The sequence below is a fragment of the Neomonachus schauinslandi genome, chromosome 2 (assembly GCF_002201575.2).
Source record: "Neomonachus schauinslandi chromosome 2, ASM220157v2, whole genome shotgun sequence".
NCBI classification, from domain to species: Eukaryota; Metazoa; Chordata; class Mammalia; order Carnivora; family Phocidae; genus Neomonachus; species Neomonachus schauinslandi.
The window spans coordinates 38,202,908-38,223,273 of record NC_058404.1 but is presented as its reverse complement, the minus strand read 5'-3'; the positions used below and the strand labels follow the sequence as shown (position 1 = coordinate 38,223,273).

Sequence of the window (20,366 nt, the reverse complement as noted above, 5' to 3'; positions counted from 1 at the left end):
TTATTTGTTTTTGGTCTTGTCTCTTTCTAGTAAGTGGCATTCCCAAAGAAACAGAAAAGAGCATAGTTGGGAGGGGCATATGTGCTCCCCACCTTCATTTCCCCTGCACCACATGCTCCCCTTAGGCTCACAGAGCTGATGGGTGGGGAAGGTGTGCACCGTGTGCCTGGGCTCGGGCTGGAACTTGGGGCCTGCAAAGGGCCACAGTTGGTCAGGTCGCTAGGTCAGCTGGGTCTTCCAAGCCTCTCTGCTGTTTACACAAAGCCTAGAGTGATGGGGGGCTTGGGAGAAGAAACAGAAAATTTAAGCGCAGCAAGTTGGGTAGAATGTGGGATCAGAAAGAAATGTGAGTGACTAAGAAGCACCTAATATCAGGGGAGGGGTGGCATCAGGTCTTGAGATGAGGCTTCTGTTTCTGCCTCAGAGCAAATCCCCGAATGAATCTTTTGGACATAGGCCTATGTTTTTGGAGCTTTCTTAGCTTGGTACTTTGGAGAAGTCTATGATGAGTCAGAGAGGTGCTTCTCTCTTCTGAGTCCTTTTATACCTAGAACGCCCTTGGGAGGGAAAAGGGGGACAGTGAGTCCTGAGTGAGAACATTCCCTCACCTCACACCTGACAAGCAGCTTGCCACAGTGGAAGGAAGACACCCCAGGACAGGTGTCTTCTGTTCTGCTTATTATACTCCAAACAGCTTTGTGCCTCAAATCACTGACTAGGTGTCGGTTTCCTCACTAGACTGAGGGAACAGCTTGGAACTTCTGGGCTGTGTCCTAAGGTTCCTACCAGCTGAATGGTGGTTCCGTGCTACTGGACTCTGCTTTGCCCCAGTCGGGGATGTCTGCTTCACTGCTTTGGAAGGGTTGGGATCTCCTGGGTTAGACAAAGTGGGCCTTGTTCTCTGGCCTGTGCACCTGCTGGGCAGCTCTGGGAGCCCAGAGAGGGAGGAGGCAGGGCTCTGTTGCCTCCTGTTCACCAGCTCTACACCCAGTCACATCCTCAAAACAGGCACGCACTCCTTACATATGGGCCAGTTTCTTGTTCGGATGACCGAATATTCTAGTTTGCCTGGGACAGTCCCAGTTTATTCCTTTTGTCCTGGCATAATAATCAGTTACCTTCTTTCTGTCTCAAAAGTGTCCTAGTTTAGAAGCTCAATTATGCACTTGGTCCCCCACCCCATGCCCAGGGTGTCTCTGTGGTAATCGCCCCTGGAAACTATGAGGTAGCAAGGAATTTAACATTTTTTGGGGGGGGGGATGCCTGGGTGGCTCAGTCGGGTAAGCGTCTGCCTTCAGCTCAGGTCATGATTCCAGGGTCCCAGGATCAAGCCCCGTGTTGGGCTCCCTGCTCAGCGGGGAGCCTGCTTCTCCCTCTGCCTGCCGCTCCCCCTTTCTCGTGCACGCACGTGCGTGCTCTCTCTCTGACAAATAAATAAATAAAATCTTAAAAGATTTTTTTTTTTTGGATGGGAAATCCTGGTCAAATGCACACAGGATCAGTAGATACTGAAGTTGGTGTCTCCTGGGATTTCTGTGAAAACCTGTTTCCCCTCCTGAGGCAGCAGAACCTCTAACAAGGAACAGAGAATAACCTCTGAACACTGTTGATGAGCTGAAGAGTCATGAATGGTAGGTTTTAAACATGTCATTTGACCACATCTTTTCCTGAAATGACTGACTTCTTTTTTGGAGACCTTCCCCCCCGCCCCCGCCCTCCCGATTGTAATATATGTATTTATTGCGTGAAACTTGGGAAACCATGAAAAGCACATGAAGAGGGTAGACGTCGCCCATCCCCTCAGCACCCGGAGACAGCTGCTGTTAACATTTTGCTGTCTTTCTCTCCTCTACATCATCGATATACACAATTTTGCAGAGTGATTTCTTTGCAGTTAACCTCATATTATAGGCATTTTCCATCCCTAAAATTACTTTGCAGTTTTCCTCATCACAGGCTTTTTAAGAGAGGAGATTTTTTACTTAATTGCTTCACCATATCAAATTAATATCATCTTAATTATCAGTACCATTCAAGAGTTTCAATGGCACCTCTCTGTTAGTACCTCTGAGGGACAGTGTTTGGGGTGAACTTGTTCGAGAACATTCTTTGCATGGTCAAGAGAAGAAATAGGGAGACCCAGAGGACAGTGGTTGCCTGCTCAGGCCTCACGCGAGGTCTGCCTGTTCATGTGGACCTTTCCCGAGCACCATCTGTGCTGAGGTGTTGGACAATGACGACCTTGCCTCAGCCCCTTCTGGTAGAGTTAGCTTCCCCTCTGATATGATTCACATTTTGTGCCCTAGACTCCCCGGGATCAAATTCCAGCTCTGCCGTTGACCCGTTGGTGCATTACTTGAACTGTTCTGCTTCCTCATCAGCAAACGGGTTATAATGAGAGAATTTCCCTCAGAGGGTTGTTAGAGGATTCACGGAGTTAGTACGTATAAAAGCGCCTAGGCTGGTGCCTGGCTCGGGCAGGTGTTCAATGACTGTTGGCCACGGTGGTGGTTGTCAGTCCTAAGGCAGAGGTGTGTGCAGCTAATTCCAGTCTCATTAGTAAGGCTGTGGACTTCAAGGCAGTGAGTTTGCTGTTTCTATCTCTTTATTCATTTGGGTATCTGATAAATGTTAGACTGAGCTCTGTGCTGTGTTAGGCATGATACTAGTCGGTGAACAGAGATGAGCGTGGTCCATGCCCGGCACGGGGAGGGGGCAGATGGGGCACACTCATGGGTAATTAGCATGCTGTGCTCAATCCTGGTTCAGACAGGGAGGGCCATGAAGGTCAAAGCTGGACCGGCCTGGGGAGGCTTCAGGGAGAAGATGGGCTGTAGCTGGGCCAGAAGGATGGGGAGAAAGAAGCATGAATTTTGCCTGCAGTGCACCTTCTGCCTTTAGAGGGATCAGCTAAGAAAACAATAAAGGGATACCAGCTAAGGTGGGCCTGCCCCCAGTTCCCAGAGGCCTGGGCTCACAGCTTCCTCAGGGATATCCCAGCCAGGGGCCCAGGGCCAGCCAAGGGGTCGGGGTCCACCCTAGGCCCCCTCTTCCAACTATCGAAGGGGCTAGCATGCAGACGTGCTGGCCACTGGGCTTGGAGTGTGTCAGATTCTCTGGGGCTTTTTTAAAAAGATTCTTTTGAGTCTAGTTGATACACAATGTCATGTTCGTTTCAGGCTTATGACATAGGGATGCAGCCTCTCTATGTGTTATGCTATGTTTACAACAAGTGTAGCTACCATCTGTCCCCATACAACTATTACACTTGCATCGACTACGTTCCCTGTGCTGTGTTCTGGGGCTGTCTTTGAGTTTAGGCAACTGCACCACCAGGACTGGACTCTCGTGCCAACGTGTTCACTGTAGGCTCGGGCTACGGTCGACGGAAGCAAGGTCCCCAGGTGATGTCAGCAGGTGAGGGCAGCAGTTGCCGTCTGAGATGGAAGATCCTTTCCCTAGGATGATTAGTGTTTCTATATTGGATTTCAAGACAGAGAAAGGAAGTATGATGATTTAGAAAGATTTTTGCCAGTACTGAAATGGAAATTGAGATTAACTGGTCCAAGTGGGTCTCATGGAGAACCAGAGAAGTAAAGTGATTTACCCAAGTTTATACAAAAAGTTAGTGTTGGGAGTCCTCACTGGAAGCTGGAGGCCTCTCCACTGAAATGTGCTGCCTTTTGCTACCAAAGCCTTTGATTTCCTGACGTTGCAAGATCCACCTCTGAGGAGAGGGGCCCCAGAGATCTTGGTGATTCTGAAAATGGTGCCAGACCAGCTTGCTCAAGGTCAGCTAGGTCTCGGACGTGTCCGTGTTGAACTTGCTGACTTCAGCCGGAACTTCAGTGAGTTTGGAGGGTGTAGAGTGTGTTGGGCCTCCAGGATGTTTGGACACCATCCGAGAAAGGGTCCTCAGAGTGCATCACTGTGAATAACCAAGGTTACAAATCAGAAAGCCTACCCTAGGCTTACCCTCAAATCCTTTGAACCGGTGGTTCTCAGCTGTGGTCTCCAGACCAGCAGCATCAACATCACTTGGGAACTTTTTTTTAGATTTTATTTAATTAATTAATTAATTAATTTATAGCACATGAGCTGGGGGAGGGGCAGAGGGAGAGAGAATCTCCAGTAGATTCCCCACTGAGGGTGGCGCCCGACTCGGGCCTCCATCTCATGACCCTGAGATCATGACCTGAGCCGAAATCAAGAGTGGGCCGCTTAACCAACTGAGCCACCCAGGCACCCCTCACTTGGGAACGTTTTGTGTTCCCAAATGGGAATACAAATTCTTGGGCCCCATCCTACTGCTACTGAATCAGCCACTGGCTCAGCAACCTGCATTTTAAATAAGTCCTCCAGGTGATTCTGATGACACAGCATTCGAGGACCTCTCTCTTAAATCTCTCTCAGAGACAGGGAGAGTTCGTGGCTTTTCAGACCCTCTCCCCACCTTTTCCTTTCCAAGCGACCATTCCACACCCCACCTTGCCATTTGGGCGAACACTGGGGGGTGAAAGGGAGAGGAATGGAGGAAACCCAGTGACCCCGCAGCAGGAAACACTGTTTGCCTTGGCAGGTTGGCCGGGACTTGGAGCCAAGATTCAATCAATCCTAATGATTGACTGCATTTAAGCAATTCTCCTATTCTCCTCTGCCTCCTGCTCAGGGGTGGGGGGCAGGGAGCTGGTGCCTACTGGGACGAAGGGCCAAAGCTCTTCTTTGTCCCACTCTGAGGCCCTTGGCCCTGCTGCCTGGGCTGCCAGTGCACATGTCTTCCCAAATAAAACCACACCAGGCAGCTCTTTGCTCTCAAAGTGGGGTTTTCATTTTGCACCATTAGCTTAAATCAGTGGGGATTTAACGCGATCCGTGAAATCAAGCAATTAGGTGGCGGGATTCGGGGTGGCTGACACGGCTGCTGGTTTGCTCTGTGTGTGAATTTCTGTGAGGGTGTTGGGGGGGTAGCCTCCTCTTTCCTGCCTGACACCTCCACCCCCAACCTCCCCACGACGTCTGGGGTCCACAAAACAGGAAAACCTCAACGAAATAATTTGCCCCAAATAAGTCACTCAGGAGCATTTTCTCCATCTGCTGTTTTTGTAAATGAGAGAAAAAGAAAGCTGCTTTCAATTGATTTTTGTTCTTTGTTTTTTTGTAACGTATGTCCTCTAGTTAGTAAACACACGTAAGTATTCAGTGTGTGGTTTGTGGTCAGAGGATCGAGTCTGAGTTGTTGTGACCAAATGCAAGCTTCTTTTTTTGCTAAACGAATGAATGATGCCAAGCACCAGCTCCCGCTGGGAACAGAGAAGTCTGGTAAGCTGCCATCGCAGGGCCTCTGTCAGCAGGACTCATCTGGGCCCTGATGCCTCAAAGCCAGCCTTGCCCTGGTGCCCAGGCCCTCCACTGCAGGTCGGAAAGACGCTGTGGTTTCTCACAGCCAAACCCTGACCCAGCACTGTTACCAAATCTCGTTTGCACTGTTGGATTTGGGGATGGCCCTGGCTGCCTCAGGGTCGCCCACCCAAAGGATTTGCGAAAATGGGGCCAGGAAGTAGAAATCAGGTCCTCTCTGTCACAAGTGCTTAGCTAGGTCTTGCCATCTTGAACGGGCTTTTTCGTTTGGAGGAGGGGCGTCAGCCAAGCCTATGGGGCTGATGCATGGGGTGCCCATCTGTGGGCCTTCCTGATCCAAGGGGCTGAGAACAGGTCACTTTGTAAAGAGTTTTCCAGTCTTATCCCCCTGTTCTCAAATCATCTCTTTGGGATCTTCAGCCCTCTCTGCAGGAGAAAGTAACTGAGGACAAAAGGCAAGTTACGAGGAGTCAGGGTGTGGTGTGGTGTGTGCTCCTGGATGATTTTTCATTGCCCTGTTGTCCTCCAAATCTGCCAGGATCCCATTCATCCCCTTGCTTTCTTGCTCCATGGTTGGAAGAGCTCTGGAAGAGAGCAGAGAGCTCTGGGTAGAGAGGCAGGGAGCACAATTCTTACTGAAATCCCTTAAGAAGCCCTAACACCAAGCGTCACTCGAATGAAGAATAGAGGACCTGGAAATGTAATCTTTGTGTTTCTTTTAAGATCTCACATTTTGTCATTTATTTGTAGTTTATATACATTTAAGTTACTTACTAGGCTATAAAATTTACTTAAACTTAAGGTTTTTGAGTCAAAATAAATGCAGTTTAAAAAGTCATAGTGTTAAAAGGTTTCTAACAAAAAACTGCAGTCCTCCATGTGATGCCTTCCCACCACTAATTCCCACAGCTCACAGGTAATATTTTCTAACTAAGTAGCTACTTCTTTTGATATTTAGCAAAATGGAGTCAATAAATAACATTACTTTTTAAAAAATATTTTATTTATTTGAGAGAGAGAGCATGAGCTGGGGGGAGAGGCAGAGGGAGAAGGAGAAGCAAACTCCCCGCTGAGCAAGGAGCCGGATGCGGGACTCGATCCCAGGAGCCTGGGATCATGACCTGAGCTGAAGGCAGAGGCTTAACTGACTGAGCCACCCAGGTGCCCCAAATAAACATTAATTTTTAATTTTAATTTTTAGTTATTACTGATATTGTATTATTGAAGATAAAAATTTATCTGTCTTATGTGTCCACTTGTCCCCATTCTTTACAATATAATTATATTACTCTTTTGGTGAAATGATTACTCAATGTTTAATTTATTACAATGAATAAATGTGATTTGCAGCTGAGCCATGTAGTGTACTGTATTTGTATTCCCTCTCTTGTATACCTTTTTGTTTTCCTTTGAGATAGCAGTTGTCTCATTCTCTGTTCCCAGTTCCTTATGTTTATAATAGGAAATCAGCCCGGAACTTTTCTGCAGGTATACAGCAGGTAATCTGTCCCAGCCCTCTTTCCTCCGGTTTCAGGACTGACTGAGCTTTAGGCCTGCCCCATGGTTGTTCTGGAAAAATCATTTTAAGACTTCCGTTGCTTCTGTCATATGTTAGATCTTTGGTTTCCTGAATCCCGTGACTTGTTTTGCACTTTTGTAGAGCACATCATGGAGTAGTTTCCTAAGAAAAGGCATATGGAGGAGAACTTTTTTCTAACCATTGGACTTCTGAAGATGTCTTTATTCTACACTCAGACACTGATTGATAGCTTGGCTCAGGGTTGAATTTGGGAATTTTAAAGGCGTTGACCCATTATCCTCCAGCTTCTGGTGTTGCTGTTGATAAATCCAATGCCATTCTGCTTGCCTGATCCTCTGTACTAGATGTATAATCTCTTTTTCTCTAGAGGACTTTAAAAGTTCTCTTTATGTTGGTGTTTCTAAATGTCATGATTGGTTGAGCGCGGTACTGTTGAATCCAAGAATTCATGCTTATTTCTGGAAATTTTCTTGTATGATTTCTTTGGTATTTCTCCCATCCACTTTCTTGGTTCTCTCTTGTTCAGATGTGGAGGCTCCTGGCTGACCCCGTGTGGCTTCCTTCGGTCTCGGTCTCCCATTTCCCATTTCTTTGTCATTTGGTTCAGCTTCCCAGGAAACTGTTTCAACCTTATCTTAAAGCACTTGTCTAGCATTCTTACATTTTAAATATCCAAATACTCTTTTTGTTCTCCCAACATTTCTTCTAATAGCTTTCCGTTCTGGTTTTATGAATACAACGTCTTCTCTAATATTATCTTTGTAAAAAGTTTTCTTGTGTTCCCCACGTGGTCTCTGTTATCTCTGAATTCTTTTTTTGCCTGTTTGTTTTTTATGTTTTGGTCTCTGTGGTTCACACTTCGAGGCTTTGTTTAAATGCTTGCTGACCCTTGGCTGGCCATTCGAGTTGAAGAGTGAAGGACTAAGTTGGAAGCTCTGTGTGTGAATGCATGGCCTATAACTTGTTAGGGCCTTGGTGTTGAGTTTTGCTGGTGGGGGAGCTGTAGGTCTTCTCTTTAGGGCTACTAGTTTCTTTAGATAGAAACTCATCACTCCTCTCTGGGGGATATAAATGCAGTGTTTTAAGACCTGCGGGACTCACTATTTAGTGTGCAGACTGTCACTTAATCCTGTGGAGGGAGTCCAGCCCATCACCACCCTACCTTTTTTTTTGCAGTCTGGTGCTCCTAAGCCCAGAGTCTGTCTGGTTCAAACCTCCTACAAAGGATAAACCTCTTGGCTGTTGCTGGAGTTGGTGAGGGGCTCTTACCGAATTTATGGCCCAGGGCTGGTGGATCTGAGTGTCTTTCTACAGACTTTTAGCCAATTCTTATATTCAATACAACCTCTGTAATGGAGTTCAGAAGTACCCAGTGGCCCCCATTCATGACCATTTATGGGTCCTGCAGTGTGGATTGGCTTGTTTCTTGCAGGCATCCCTATCCATAAGCCATTTGGTTTCAGCTTTTCTTCTCCCTGTCAAGCCAGGGTTCACCATCCATTTGCTTTCTATTATTCTGCATGCTGATATGTTCTTGTTTTCTTGCATGTGTTTATAACTTTGTTTTTTTACTATGATTTTAAACTGACTGCAGAATGGAGTGGAAATGATTGTGTGCACTCAGTCTAATGTGTTTGGCTAGAAGTAGCCAGTGGTAACTCTTCACAAACATTCCGGAAGCTTGATGGTTGCCAGTATGGCATACCTTTTCTTTTCACTTCCCAGTGGTTTTTAGCTCCCCACAATTCACCCTCAGCCCTCCCACAGGCCATCAGTGACCCCCAAATCACCAAGTTGAATGATCTCGTCTCACACTCATGCTTCAACTCTGCAGCATTTGGGATGGAGGAGCATTTCCTCTATTTGAAATGCCCTCCCTCTGTGCTTTCTGAGACACTTGGCTGCCTAGTTTTCCATCTGTGCCTCTGATGACTTTCACAATAACCCTTCCTCTCTCCCCAGTGATGGTGCTCCCTGAGGGCCCTCATTCTCTCTTTTCTCTGTACCTGACTCTTCACTGTCATCAGCCGAGTCACAAATCTGATCACTAACTTAGCTTTCCCACCTTTCGCATTGGATCCTTCTTGCACTCCGGCTGAGCAATTCCACATTATTGGTTGTATGAATGGCCAACTCTTGACCAAGGGTTGCCATAGATCCAAGCATCCTGTCTAGGTAATTGGACGCATGGTGGCACCATTAGTATAAGAGGGTCAGGAGGAAGAGATGGTTTTGAGGAGAGTGTGGGTTTGAATTGGGTGTAATGAGTTTCCTGTTCTCATTTTAGCCTCAGAACTATGGCCAAGCCCCATGGGGAGGCTACCAAGGAAGTATCGTTTCTGAGCAAAAAATGTGGTTTCAGGTGACTAAAAGTGGAATGAAATTTTAAGGGTCTACCTGAAGATAAGGGGTTATTTATTTTAAGATTGACGAGAGAGACCCAGACAACCGCCCGTCGCAATCTTAACTTGGGCTTTCAAAGTTTCTGGGTCTCTGAACTCTTGCTGGCAGTGACCAGCAAGGTGAGAGGTGGAAGTAATATTCTACGCTCAGAAGATGTTAGGTTGTTGCTAAAAAAAACCTGAAGTGTTTTGTTTGTTTGTTTTGTTTTAGTTCAGGGTCCAGGTGTTCCAGGTAGCTGAGATCAAGGGCCGGAGGTACTTGTAGCATTTTCCCCCAGGGTGAGAAGGGCATGTGAAGACAGAGAAGCCTGAGCACAGGGTGGAGGATAGTGCCAGAGAGGAGATCTGTTGGCTCCCCAGTATTGCCCAGCATGGGCCCTCTGGATGGTAGTGCTGCCCGGGCCGGAAGGCAGGCAGCACTCTACACTTTACAGATGGAAGACTGAGACTTAGGGAGCTCAAAACCAGATTTTGTGGTCACACAGTTAGAACCCAGGACCCAGGACTCTATCCAGTGCCCCAGCTGTTGCCCCAGCTGCCGCCTCCTGCGGCTTCTCCTGCCTGCCCATGCCGCCATTTGCATTGCAAACTGTGAACACAGTCTATGGGCAGATCTCTGGGGTCCAGGCTCTGTCTGCATGGTGGAGGCCTGGTAGGGGAAGAGGAAGTAGTGATCAGTTCCAGGCTGCTCCTGGGCCAGCACCCACCCCTGTCCCAGCAGCCCCTGGATGTTGTATGGTGGGGGGCTGGACACATATCCACAAGGCACAGAGAAATCAACCTTGGACGGCTAATCGCCGATCCAAACATTGTTGGTAATCTGCATCCCTAAAATAAACCCTTAAAAGATGGAAAGATGTTAGTAATTTCTGGCCATATGTGCCTCCTTCCTTACTCTCCCCACCTCAAAAAAGAAACTGAGCCAAATGGCAAGAAATAAAGAGCCTAATGCATAACACATTTCCGTCATTTGATTTCCCCTCTCCCCTCGCTGTCCCCCCACCTATGTAAACTAAATTCCTTTACACGGTCATGGCAAAGGAACATTAATTTTTGATTTGAGTTGTGATTAAAAGCAACACAATCAAAAGAGTGAAATAGTTTCCGCTGAAGCAATATCATTTTAAACCCAGTCATGGTGTAGTAGGAAAGAGTGTGGTCTTTGGGGTTAAGTGTGGGTTTTAATTCCGAATCTGTCTCTTACATACTGTGGCTTTGGGTTGTCATTACTTAACCTGAGTCCTTCTCCTTGATTTTAATAAGTACTAACGGTGCCTTCTTAACATGATTACTCTGAGCATTAAATCCGGAGCCGTGCACAGAGCAGCCTATCCTGTGCTCATCTGTAGAGTCTGGCACTCGAAAACTGATGGCTCACTAATCTGCAGAAAAGAGGGTGCCCACGTGGTGTCTGGGGGGTGCAGTTGGTTAAGTGTCTGACTCTTGGTTTTGGCTCAGGTCCTGATCTCAGGGTCGTGAGATAGAGCCCGGTGTTGGGCTTGTGCTCAGTGTGGAGTCTCCTTATGACCCTCTTTCCCTTTGCCCCTCTGCCCCCGTGCTCTCTCTCTCTCATAAATAAATAAATATATTAAAAAAAGAGGGGGCCCACATTGTCAGTTGGGGCACGCACTCATCTCACCTGGTGATGTAATTGATTGTTCCTATAGCAACTCTTGGTTCTCAGCCTTCGACTTTGGGAGCTACCTTGGGATTCATCTAACACTGTGGGGCACCTTTATTTAGAGGGTCTTGTGAAAGGAGTAGAATTGTTCTCACTCCTGCAGTATTCCTTCCTGCCTTTCTCTGATACGTGGTTTCTCCCAGTCCCGTCTTCGTTTTGCGGAGGGGAGGCAGAGGTGGAGACTTGACTTTGCTTAGGCCCGGGCAGTGAGTCTCCTCGTGCTGGTCCCTTACTCAACCCCACTGAGAACTCTTCTCATTCAGTGAGCCACAGACCAGAACAGTTGAAGTCTTTTCCCAAGTGAACCACCAGGCACCACATTTGTAAGCCCACAAGGGAAGCTAAACCAGGTGTCGGCCTGTGGAGGCAGGCCGGTTTCTGTTTCTGGACAGGTGGTTTCTGTTGCTCTCTGTTTGCCACACTCCTGCCTGCTGGTCCCCACTACCCTCTGTCCAGAGTGGGGATGGGAATCAAGCATAATCAGAAGCACTGGGCAGTGGCTGGTTTGGGTGGGGGAGAGCTTAAAGAAAGGAACTCTTTGGGAAGCTGTGCTCAACTCACTCCCATGTGTGCTGGGAAGCCTGGACCAGCCTGAAAGGTCAAGGTTAATCCTCCACGAGAGCCTTCTGCTGCTTAGTGCCCAGTTCCTGAACTTTCTGCTGTCCTTGGGAGGGAGGCATTTCTTAAGGGATCCCAGGCCTAGGGTATTATGTGAGATTAAGTAGACTGCAAAATCTGGAACTCTTTTTGTAAGAAAAAGAAAGCAGTGGGAGCATTTAATTTACTGACTTTGACACATTCATTAAAGGTTTGTTTCCAGGATGTTCCCCCCTCCTTCTTATTCTCGGGTTAGCCAAGGGTGTGTTTTCTAATCAACTAAATACTAAATAATAAAGCCTTTGCAAATGCAGTTTTCCCTTTGCCAGAGCAGGCTCTTTCAAGCAGGAGAAACTCTTTTACCGTTTAGTAAATGAAGTCATTTTGAAATGTGGGTGAAACCAGGAAGTGAGTCCGAGCTCCTCCCCCTTATTTTCTTGATCCTTGTAGCCGGTCCTCTAAATATGAGGTTCATTATATAGAATTTTGAAGCCATAGAGTCAGCATGGACTGCACAGTGATTCAAAGTGCACATTTAAGACATGGGTTTAAGTTGAGGATTGGTGACTCTGGCCAAGTAAACTTAACCCCCTATGCCACAGCTTTCTCATCTATTAAATGGGAAAAATAATTATACCTTCCTCATGGAGTTGTTAGGTTTAATTGAGGAAATTCATGGAAAATACTTAGCACACTTCCTGGCATGCCATATGCTCTCCTAATTGTTAGCTAGTGCTATTCTGTTCAGATTCAAGCCTTTCCTCATGGAGTGTGGGTGGGAGCTTTGAGTTATTAAAAAGAGGGGGGCTTGATAATTTTGAATTTAGAAGAATTCAGAGGATGCACAAATTATCTGGTGACTAGCATCTGGAGAATGATTTTCCTCTTCTTTGGAACTATCTGGGCTGGCCAGCCTGAGAGGGATGTTGATTGTCACAGTGATGCTGCATTTTTAGTGCTTTTGCATCTTATAGAAAGCCTCCACGTGAATTTAGTTATCTTCACCGACAGACCTTGTGTAGCCATCACTACATTTCCTGCCCATACGTTCACATTAAAATAATGTTAACTCAGGGTCCGTAGAGACAAAGGAAAGGGAAGCCTGGCTTGGTGGATGGGCTGTTTCTCTCCCTACAAAGAGCTGTGCCCACGTCCCGTGTTAGACTCCAGGAGGTCCTCACTTGGATTTCTCTGTCAAAAACTCAAAGCAGAGTTTGATCCTGTGTGAGTCTACCCAGTGGAAAGAATATTTGTGGCACCCATCAGTGGTCGCTTTGTGGTTGACGGAACATCAGCAGTACCTGCTCTCAAAACTCCCTACAGGTGCAGTGGTGGGGATTGTGATTTCTCCAGTGCAGAAGTTGGACACTGATTTTTGATGCCCTCAAGCATGACCATTTGATGCACTGTTTAAATTTCCCCATTGCTGCATGTGCACACATAGGGTTTGTTGGTCTGGTTTATAGAACCCAACTTTCAAGGAATTTTAGGTCCTTTGGATGTTAAAAATCTAAACCAATGGATTTCTCTTTAAAAAAAAAAAAACAAAGCAAACTTGGGGTGAGTTTTTTCTTTGAATCCTGAGGCCTATAGTGTTAGAGTATATGGATTATATTCAAGTATATGATCCCCGTCTCTTAAAGCATTGTATGTATGATATTTTGAGTCACTGAATTTTAAAAAAAGAAATATGATTTAGTTCTTTTTTTAAAAAAAAGATTTTATTTATTTATTTGAGAGAGAGAGGGAGAGCATGGAGGGAGAAGCAGACTCCCCGCTGAGCAGAGAGCCTGACTTGGGGTTCAATCCCAGGACCCTGAGACCATGACCTGAGCCGAAGGCAGACGCTTAACTGACTGAGTTACCCAAGTGCCCCTATGATTTGGTTCTGAAAATGTATTCGAGACTCTCACGGCATACCAGGGCAACTACTGAGTTACCATTAGACACCATGGAACTGGGGGGCAAAATCAGAACATAGAGATGAACTAAGACCTTGGTGTTCATCTGTAAAACTGCTTGTTTCTTTGACTTGCCAGTTGCCTTTCATTTCAGCCTCCTCTTGAGCGCTAAGTTTGGGTTATTGTTTTAGATGGAAAACTGTGTTCTAAAATCCTTTTTCTCCCTCCTTCTCTCCTCTTCCCCTCTCTGCCTGCATCATCTCTAGCGCTGAGGATGAAAATCAAAGAAGTGAAAAAAGAAAATGGTGACAAAAAGATTGTCCCCAAGAAGAAGAAACCCCTGAAGCTGGGACCCATCAAGAAGAAGGAACTGAAGAAGCTGGTCCTGTACCTGAAGAACGGGGCCGACTGCCCATGCCACCAGCTGGACAACCTCAGCCACCATTTCCTCATCATGGGCCGGAAAGTGAAGAGCCAGTACTTGCTGACGGCCATCCACAAGTGGGACAAGAAAAACAAGGAATTCAAAAACTTCATGAAGAAAATGAAAAATCATGAATGTCCCACTTTTCAGTCAGTCTTTAAGTGATTCGCCCTGGGTGGATTGGGGAAGGAGCCGGGGTTTGGGGTGAAGGGTGGAGCTGAGCAGACAACCCTGGAAGCCGGGGGTTCACACTCAGTGCTCCTTCGGTTGGTAGAGGACATTGTAATCCAGTTGGCTTTGCTCTGGCAGCATCCCCACGCCTTCCCCTCCATAGTCACGCTCCAGACCCAGTACTGCCAGTATTTAAAGCCACATGCCCCGGTAAGGAAAACCATTTAGATTAGGAAGTCTTTTAAGATCTACAGTGCGGAACAGCACATCACTGAGTCAAAGCAGGTGCAAACCATTTCAACCAGAGACAGCCACTAAAAAAGAAAATTTTGCCAGTAAACAAAGAAACAAAAAACAAAACCAAAAACGAGATTGGACAAAAAGTGAAAGACAGCAGCAAAAACTCAGTTCTGCAACTTTCTTTGTGTTGTTACAAGTTTCTTATGGATCTATCAGCTAATCTAAGCCTTTGGAACTAGAACGTTCCAGCTATTGGTAAGATGGGTTGCTTTCAGTTCCAGAATTGCTTCTCTTTCTGTCTGCCTTAGAAACACACCACCACACTTAAAACTTGAGATCAATTCCAGAAAGTCAGCGCAGGGGGAAAAAGCACAAGGACAGTATGTAATAGTGAAAACATAGGGAGGTCATGCCTACTCGGCTTTTCCATGTGATTATCTTTTGACATGAATCAGCTAGTCTCAGATGCCGTGTAAATGGCAGTTAACATCGGCCTCCGGGCGTGATCTCACCGCCGCACGTGTGAAGGGCCGCACGTGCCTGCCTTTGTGTGAGAAAAAGGAAACACCGTGGGCACCAAACCCATGACATGAGAGAGACCATGATTTTCACACGGAGAAGGCAATGGTTAGTGGTTTTCAAAAAAAGTAGTTAAAGAAAAAAACAAAGAAAAAAACATTAGGAACAGCCCTGCAAATTGCTAGTCAGTGTGAATTGTAATTGGGTGAAGAGCTTAGTGTTCTAATTTCATCTGTCTGCTCATTTCACTTTTGTGGTTTTTTTTTTTTTTTGAGAACAACAACAAAAACCCTATTTACTTTTCTATTTTTTTTTTTTTAAATCTACATTGACATTTGAAAGGGGTACTGGGCTGAGGGTCTTTTGGTGCATTTGAGGCTACTTTCCAGGGGGCAGCTCTCTCACTGGGCATTTGGGGTGTGAGGTGGATTTGCCGGATATCGTAACCATGTGGCCCCCTTTTCTGAGGTGTTCTGGATTGCCCTGGCCCCAACCCAGTGCCAGTCAAAACTCCCAGTGCTCCCCATGCTTTCCTTCACTGCGAAGAAGTGGATTCCTTTCAACCTGATTGCCTGTAGATTAAAGAAATTCAGAACAATCAGCCTGCTGTCCTCTGCACTTAAAAACAATTTTTTTTTTCTTTCAAATTTCTGCAGAGGGAAAGTTAAGCCCAAAGTGTCCCCATCCAAGGAGTGAGTTTCAAAGGCAACACATCTCTGCAAGTTTTCTTGAGTGCCCTAAGATGCTTCTTAAAACCCTTGCGTTTGATAGGCGATGTATATAAATTCATTCACATAAGCAACTTTACTCCTCTTGTTCAGTGTATAGGAAGTCACTCTAAGCAATTAATGTTAATTTGCTCCTCAAGCCCGATTCTTCATTCTCTGTAACACCTGAAGGTGGTGAGAGGTAGTGGTTGTCCCTCTGGGCAAATGTTTATACCAATCTGGAAGCTGCAGTGATGCTGGGAGGTGACACCCTCGAGGCCCCTGGACTGACACAGAAACAGCAGAAGATTCTGTTAACTCCTGAAGACTCCAGTCTGCAAATCAGCATGCCAACTTCATTACCTACCTGAGGGTTATCCTGATATAATTAACCTCTCACAATTAGTGATCCTATTACTTTAACACGTTTTGTTTTTGGTTCTCTCTGACCTTTAATCATAAAGTGTTGGGGATCTTAAGTGATTTGCCTGTAATTTTGGATGATTTTTTTTTTTAAAAATGTGTATATATATTAGTTAATTAGAAATATTCTACTTCCCTATTGTTAACTGAAATTCCGAATGATTTCATGAATGCATGGATCTGGGCCTTCGTTTGGGTTGCTTGGGTTGATGAACTCAAGAGTTCAGTGCTCATGTGTATCTGCTCATTTTGACAGAGAGCATCATGCAACAGGCGTCTGTCCAAAGCAGGGCCTTAGGAAGGGGTTTGTGTGGGGGTATTCACAGTTACCGCAGAGAGACTGCGGAAGAATGGGTGGCTGTGTTGCGCATCTCTCTAAGTGGGAATTCTCAGGTAGGAAGAGACATCTGCAGCACGAGTTCACAGTAAATGGGAAGTGTGAATTGCAGCTGCCGGTTTTACCCCAACCAGACAGTCCCAGGACCTGTGAGCTTCACGCGGATTTGAGAGACACACTATCTTTGTCTATAACACATCGGCAATTTGAGGGCGCAAAAGAGAGGCTATGGGCCCAAAGCTGCATTTTTATCACAAACCTTTGTTTTTCTCAACAAAGGGTATGACAAAACCAATGTGTAGACTATCGGCTTGGTCATCTGTTTCCAAAAGTGGAGGTCTGGTAATTTGGTCTAGCTAGTTCAAAGGTCGTATTTGTAAAGGTTAAAAATCATTCTGGGTGGAATCCTGCGAAGTCATTGGCAGAACTCAGCTCAATCTTTGAAGATTGCTAGCTCTCTTAGTGAGATGAGAATCCCAAGAACACTTTACTTTTAGACTATCCTGTGTAACACTTGGCTCTTCTGCTGGTGCCTTAGCAATGAGGGCTCCTGAAGGCAGAATCTGGTCACAGCTCCAGTTTTCATTTGGATCTGTAAATTACAGAAACCCCAGTGCCCAAAGCTACAAAATGTGTGTTTCTCATCAGACTCCCAAGTAGCTAGTTGCTCTGTTGGAACTCCGCAGTTGTGGGCTCGGGCCATCTGTTTCTGAAGCACACCTTGGGTGACCCCTAGAGAATAGCTTTGCGGCCATTCTGATCTGTCACCAGCAGATACATAGGGCGTGGGTGAAATTCCTGTTTCCTCTAGTCCCCTCACGTAGCACTCCTCTTTTAGAGTCTAAATCTTTTACAAAAGCTTTGAATACTGTGAAAATGTTTTACATTCCATTTCATTTGTGTTGTTGTTTTAACTGCATTTTACCAGATGTTTTGATGTTATCACTTATGTTAATAGTAATTTTCCCATATGTGTTCATTTTACTTTCATGCTTTTCCTGCCATGTATCAATATTCACTTGACTAAAATCACTCAGTTAATCAATGATAATGTGAGTTGTGCCTTCCCCCCCACCCCCAATGATAGACCACTCACTGTCTACATGCCCTGCTTGAGTTTCTTCAGTGATGTTTTCTGGCCTTAGCTTTACAGCTTTGCAATGGTAACTGGGCGTGGGTGGGCTGGGGGTGCACCTGGGAGGCACCACTGACTCTCCTCACCTCCATCCCACATTGACCATCTGCTCCCGTGAATAACTTCCAGAAGTGTTTCTCCCGGCTGTGTGTGTTTCAGACCAGAAAGAAGGTTACATACTTGTTCTACAAAGAATGTATTTTTCAACACTGCCTTTCTTTTCCATGTTTTGGGTTTCAGATGCTCTCTCCTCTTCAGCCAATTCCGTGTTAAAATTACCAACTAAAATTTGAAAACTCTCTGGGACCTGGATTCTTAGACCTGCATGAGATCTTAGAGGAGACCACATCCACCTGTTTCATTAAAAGATGGAGAAGCTGAGATGGGGGATGGCTGGGGTTTCACAGGGAGCTTGGGGTTCCCAGGTCAATGATGTCACTGGAGCAGGAACCCAGGACTCCTAGGGGCTAGACATGTGGGAACAACATCTGAGTGACTGCCGAGCTTCTCTTTGGACCCCGAGGGTGGCACTTGCTGAGCCCAAGCCATTTCATATTAGGTGATAAGCCTTTTGCCCAAGGAATTCCTCAGTGTGACTTTTAATTCTGCAAGTATAGTGACAACTTCATTTGATGTCATTCTCTGATTAACAAGGCACCTCCAAGCCTAAGACAACTGGCAGTTTTACCCAGAAGTGAGTAAATACTCCTGGGTTACCGAAAAATGGAAGCACAGAGACACCATTTCTCAGGCATGGTGTGAGGACTTGGGAAAATTCCATGAAAGCTGTGCCCTAGTATCTAAAGATTTTCCCATTCTAATGTACATGACTGGTGAGCTAGTGATACGCTTGCTAGCCAAGTCAAGGCAGATATCGGCATTATTTTCCTTTTTATTCCCCCATGGTTAATGAAAAAGAAAAATGTCTTTTAGCTTGGGTGTGGATGTCTTTGTCATCTTTGGCTGAAGCCCTATCACTGCGACCCATAATTTCCCATTGCTGTTTTGAATTTTTTTTTTTAACAAATCAGCAAAAAGATAATGAAGTATGTACAAAGGCATCTTGGCTTCTGCTGCTGGAGTCATACTGGAGTTTGGGGACAAGGGTTATGACTGCTTACACCTTGTGCCTTAGAGATGCGGGGAGCACCAAGATCAGCAGCCTTGCTTTCAAGCTCATTAGCTTCCGCACTTCTTCAGGGAATTATACAGGTGCTCTCCTACTCAGGGGCAGAAAGAGATGAAGGGTCACACCGTTATCCAAGTTAGGTGGGTCTTACTTCTTTTTTTTTGAAGATTTCATTTATTTATTTGACAGAGAGAGAGACAACGAGAGAGGGAACAGAAGCAGGGGGAATGGGAGAGGGAGAAGCAGGCTTCCCGCTGAACAGGGAGCCCGGTGCGGGGCTCGATCCCACCCCGGAATCATGACCTGAGCCGAAGGCAGACGCTTAATGACTAAGCCACCCAGGCGCCCCTAGGTGGGTCTTACTTCTAAGGCCATCTCCCCACAATGGGTCCAGAAGTGTCAGCAATTCACTTTTGCTCCGGAGGAAGAGAAATCTGTACCCATCACCCAATAATAATCAAAGGAAACGGAATCACTCTTAAATTTTAACATAGATCCTCAGAACTATCCAAGAAATGCGAGTATGGGTTCATTTCATTATTTCCCCAGGAATCCAGCCCATTCCAAGCCCCTAATATTTATCCATACCCTTCAGAGAGAAAATAATCAGAAGGAAGTTTCCAACGTCTTCCCCGGTGTAAGGAAAAGTTAAGGTAACACACCTTCAGTGACAGATAAACCTCAAAATTTCATTGAAAAATACTTAAATATTTTTTTAGCATAAATCATCAAGGGAGAGCTTGCTAACAAGCAGTTTCTGACTTCCACCTGTAAATTCGGATTCAAAAGGTTTGCCATGGGGATTTGAACTTTGAATAGTGCTCTAGGTTTCTCATATGCCAGCAGTCTGTTGGATCTTACCTTGTAAAACATTTTTGTAGGACATAAGTGGCCTGGGAACGACAGGCAGGCTATTATTTTGGTATCCCCTTAGCCCCACCTATATATTCCATATTACTGCAGCCCTTTCTAAAGTTCTGAGTTATTCTTGCTAGGTATGAGTCAATAAAGGAGGAGTGTAGAGATGCGAGGGCAGGAATGAGCCTCTCTCCTTTAGCTAGGGACATTAGGCTTCCCAAGTAGTGCTTCTCAGACTTTGATATGCACACCAGCCACTGGAGACCGAAAATACAGATTCTGATGGGGTAAGGGGGTGGCTCCTGGTTGTAGGGAGAGGCCCACGACAGGTCTGCTGAGCACACTTTGAGGATGAGGCTGGAAGGGGCAAGTGAGAAGGGCTGCGGGGTTCAACAGTGTCTTTGCTCCCGGTTGTAATAATGCCACGTCTGGGATCCCTATGTAGAGCCCACCTCCTCGGGACTCAGTATTAACAGTGCTCTGGGTTGGAAAGAAAATCAGTCTATGGGGGAGCCACAGTTAGAAACCCAAAGCTGGGGGCTAACCCTCTCAACCCTCCACTCATTCGATTTCACTTTTGTCCCAGGCCTTGAGGGCTGGTTCTTCTTACGCACACTCCACTCATTCTGGAAACTCACAGATCCCTGCCTTTTTTCTTCCTCAGCAAACCATGAGCACGGCCAACCTCTGCCCTCTACCGAATTCCCTCAGTTCCCAGGCCTGGGCCACCAGGGGTCGTTGAGGTTGACCAACTGGTGGTATTTACCTCGACTGCTGAAGTCCTGTCAAAATCTGACAATAGAATCGGGACTTTTCATGTTCCATTTGTTCACATCTGGGCAGTTTCAAGCTCAGGTTATGGGAGAGGCCAAGAAAAGGGGAAAACTGAAGTATTTGGAGGGAAAAATCCCACCTCTTTGATAAATTGTGGACAGCCTGCTGAG

General features: G+C 46.0%; 1 protein-coding gene across 1 annotated transcript in view; it reads left to right on the top strand.

Annotated features, from left to right (window-relative positions):
- The window catches only part of SFRP1 (secreted frizzled related protein 1), a 44,463-nt gene extending 27,118 nt beyond the window's left edge, over window positions 1-17,345 (top strand). The window contains exon 3 of the mRNA XM_021681531.1: window positions 13,746-17,345. Within this exon, the coding sequence (XP_021537206.1) occupies window positions 13,746-14,068 (323 nt within the window). The 3' untranslated portion in view covers window positions 14,069-17,345. The remainder of the gene's footprint in view (window positions 1-13,745) is intronic.
- The last annotated feature ends 3,021 nt before the right edge of the window (window positions 17,346-20,366 follow it).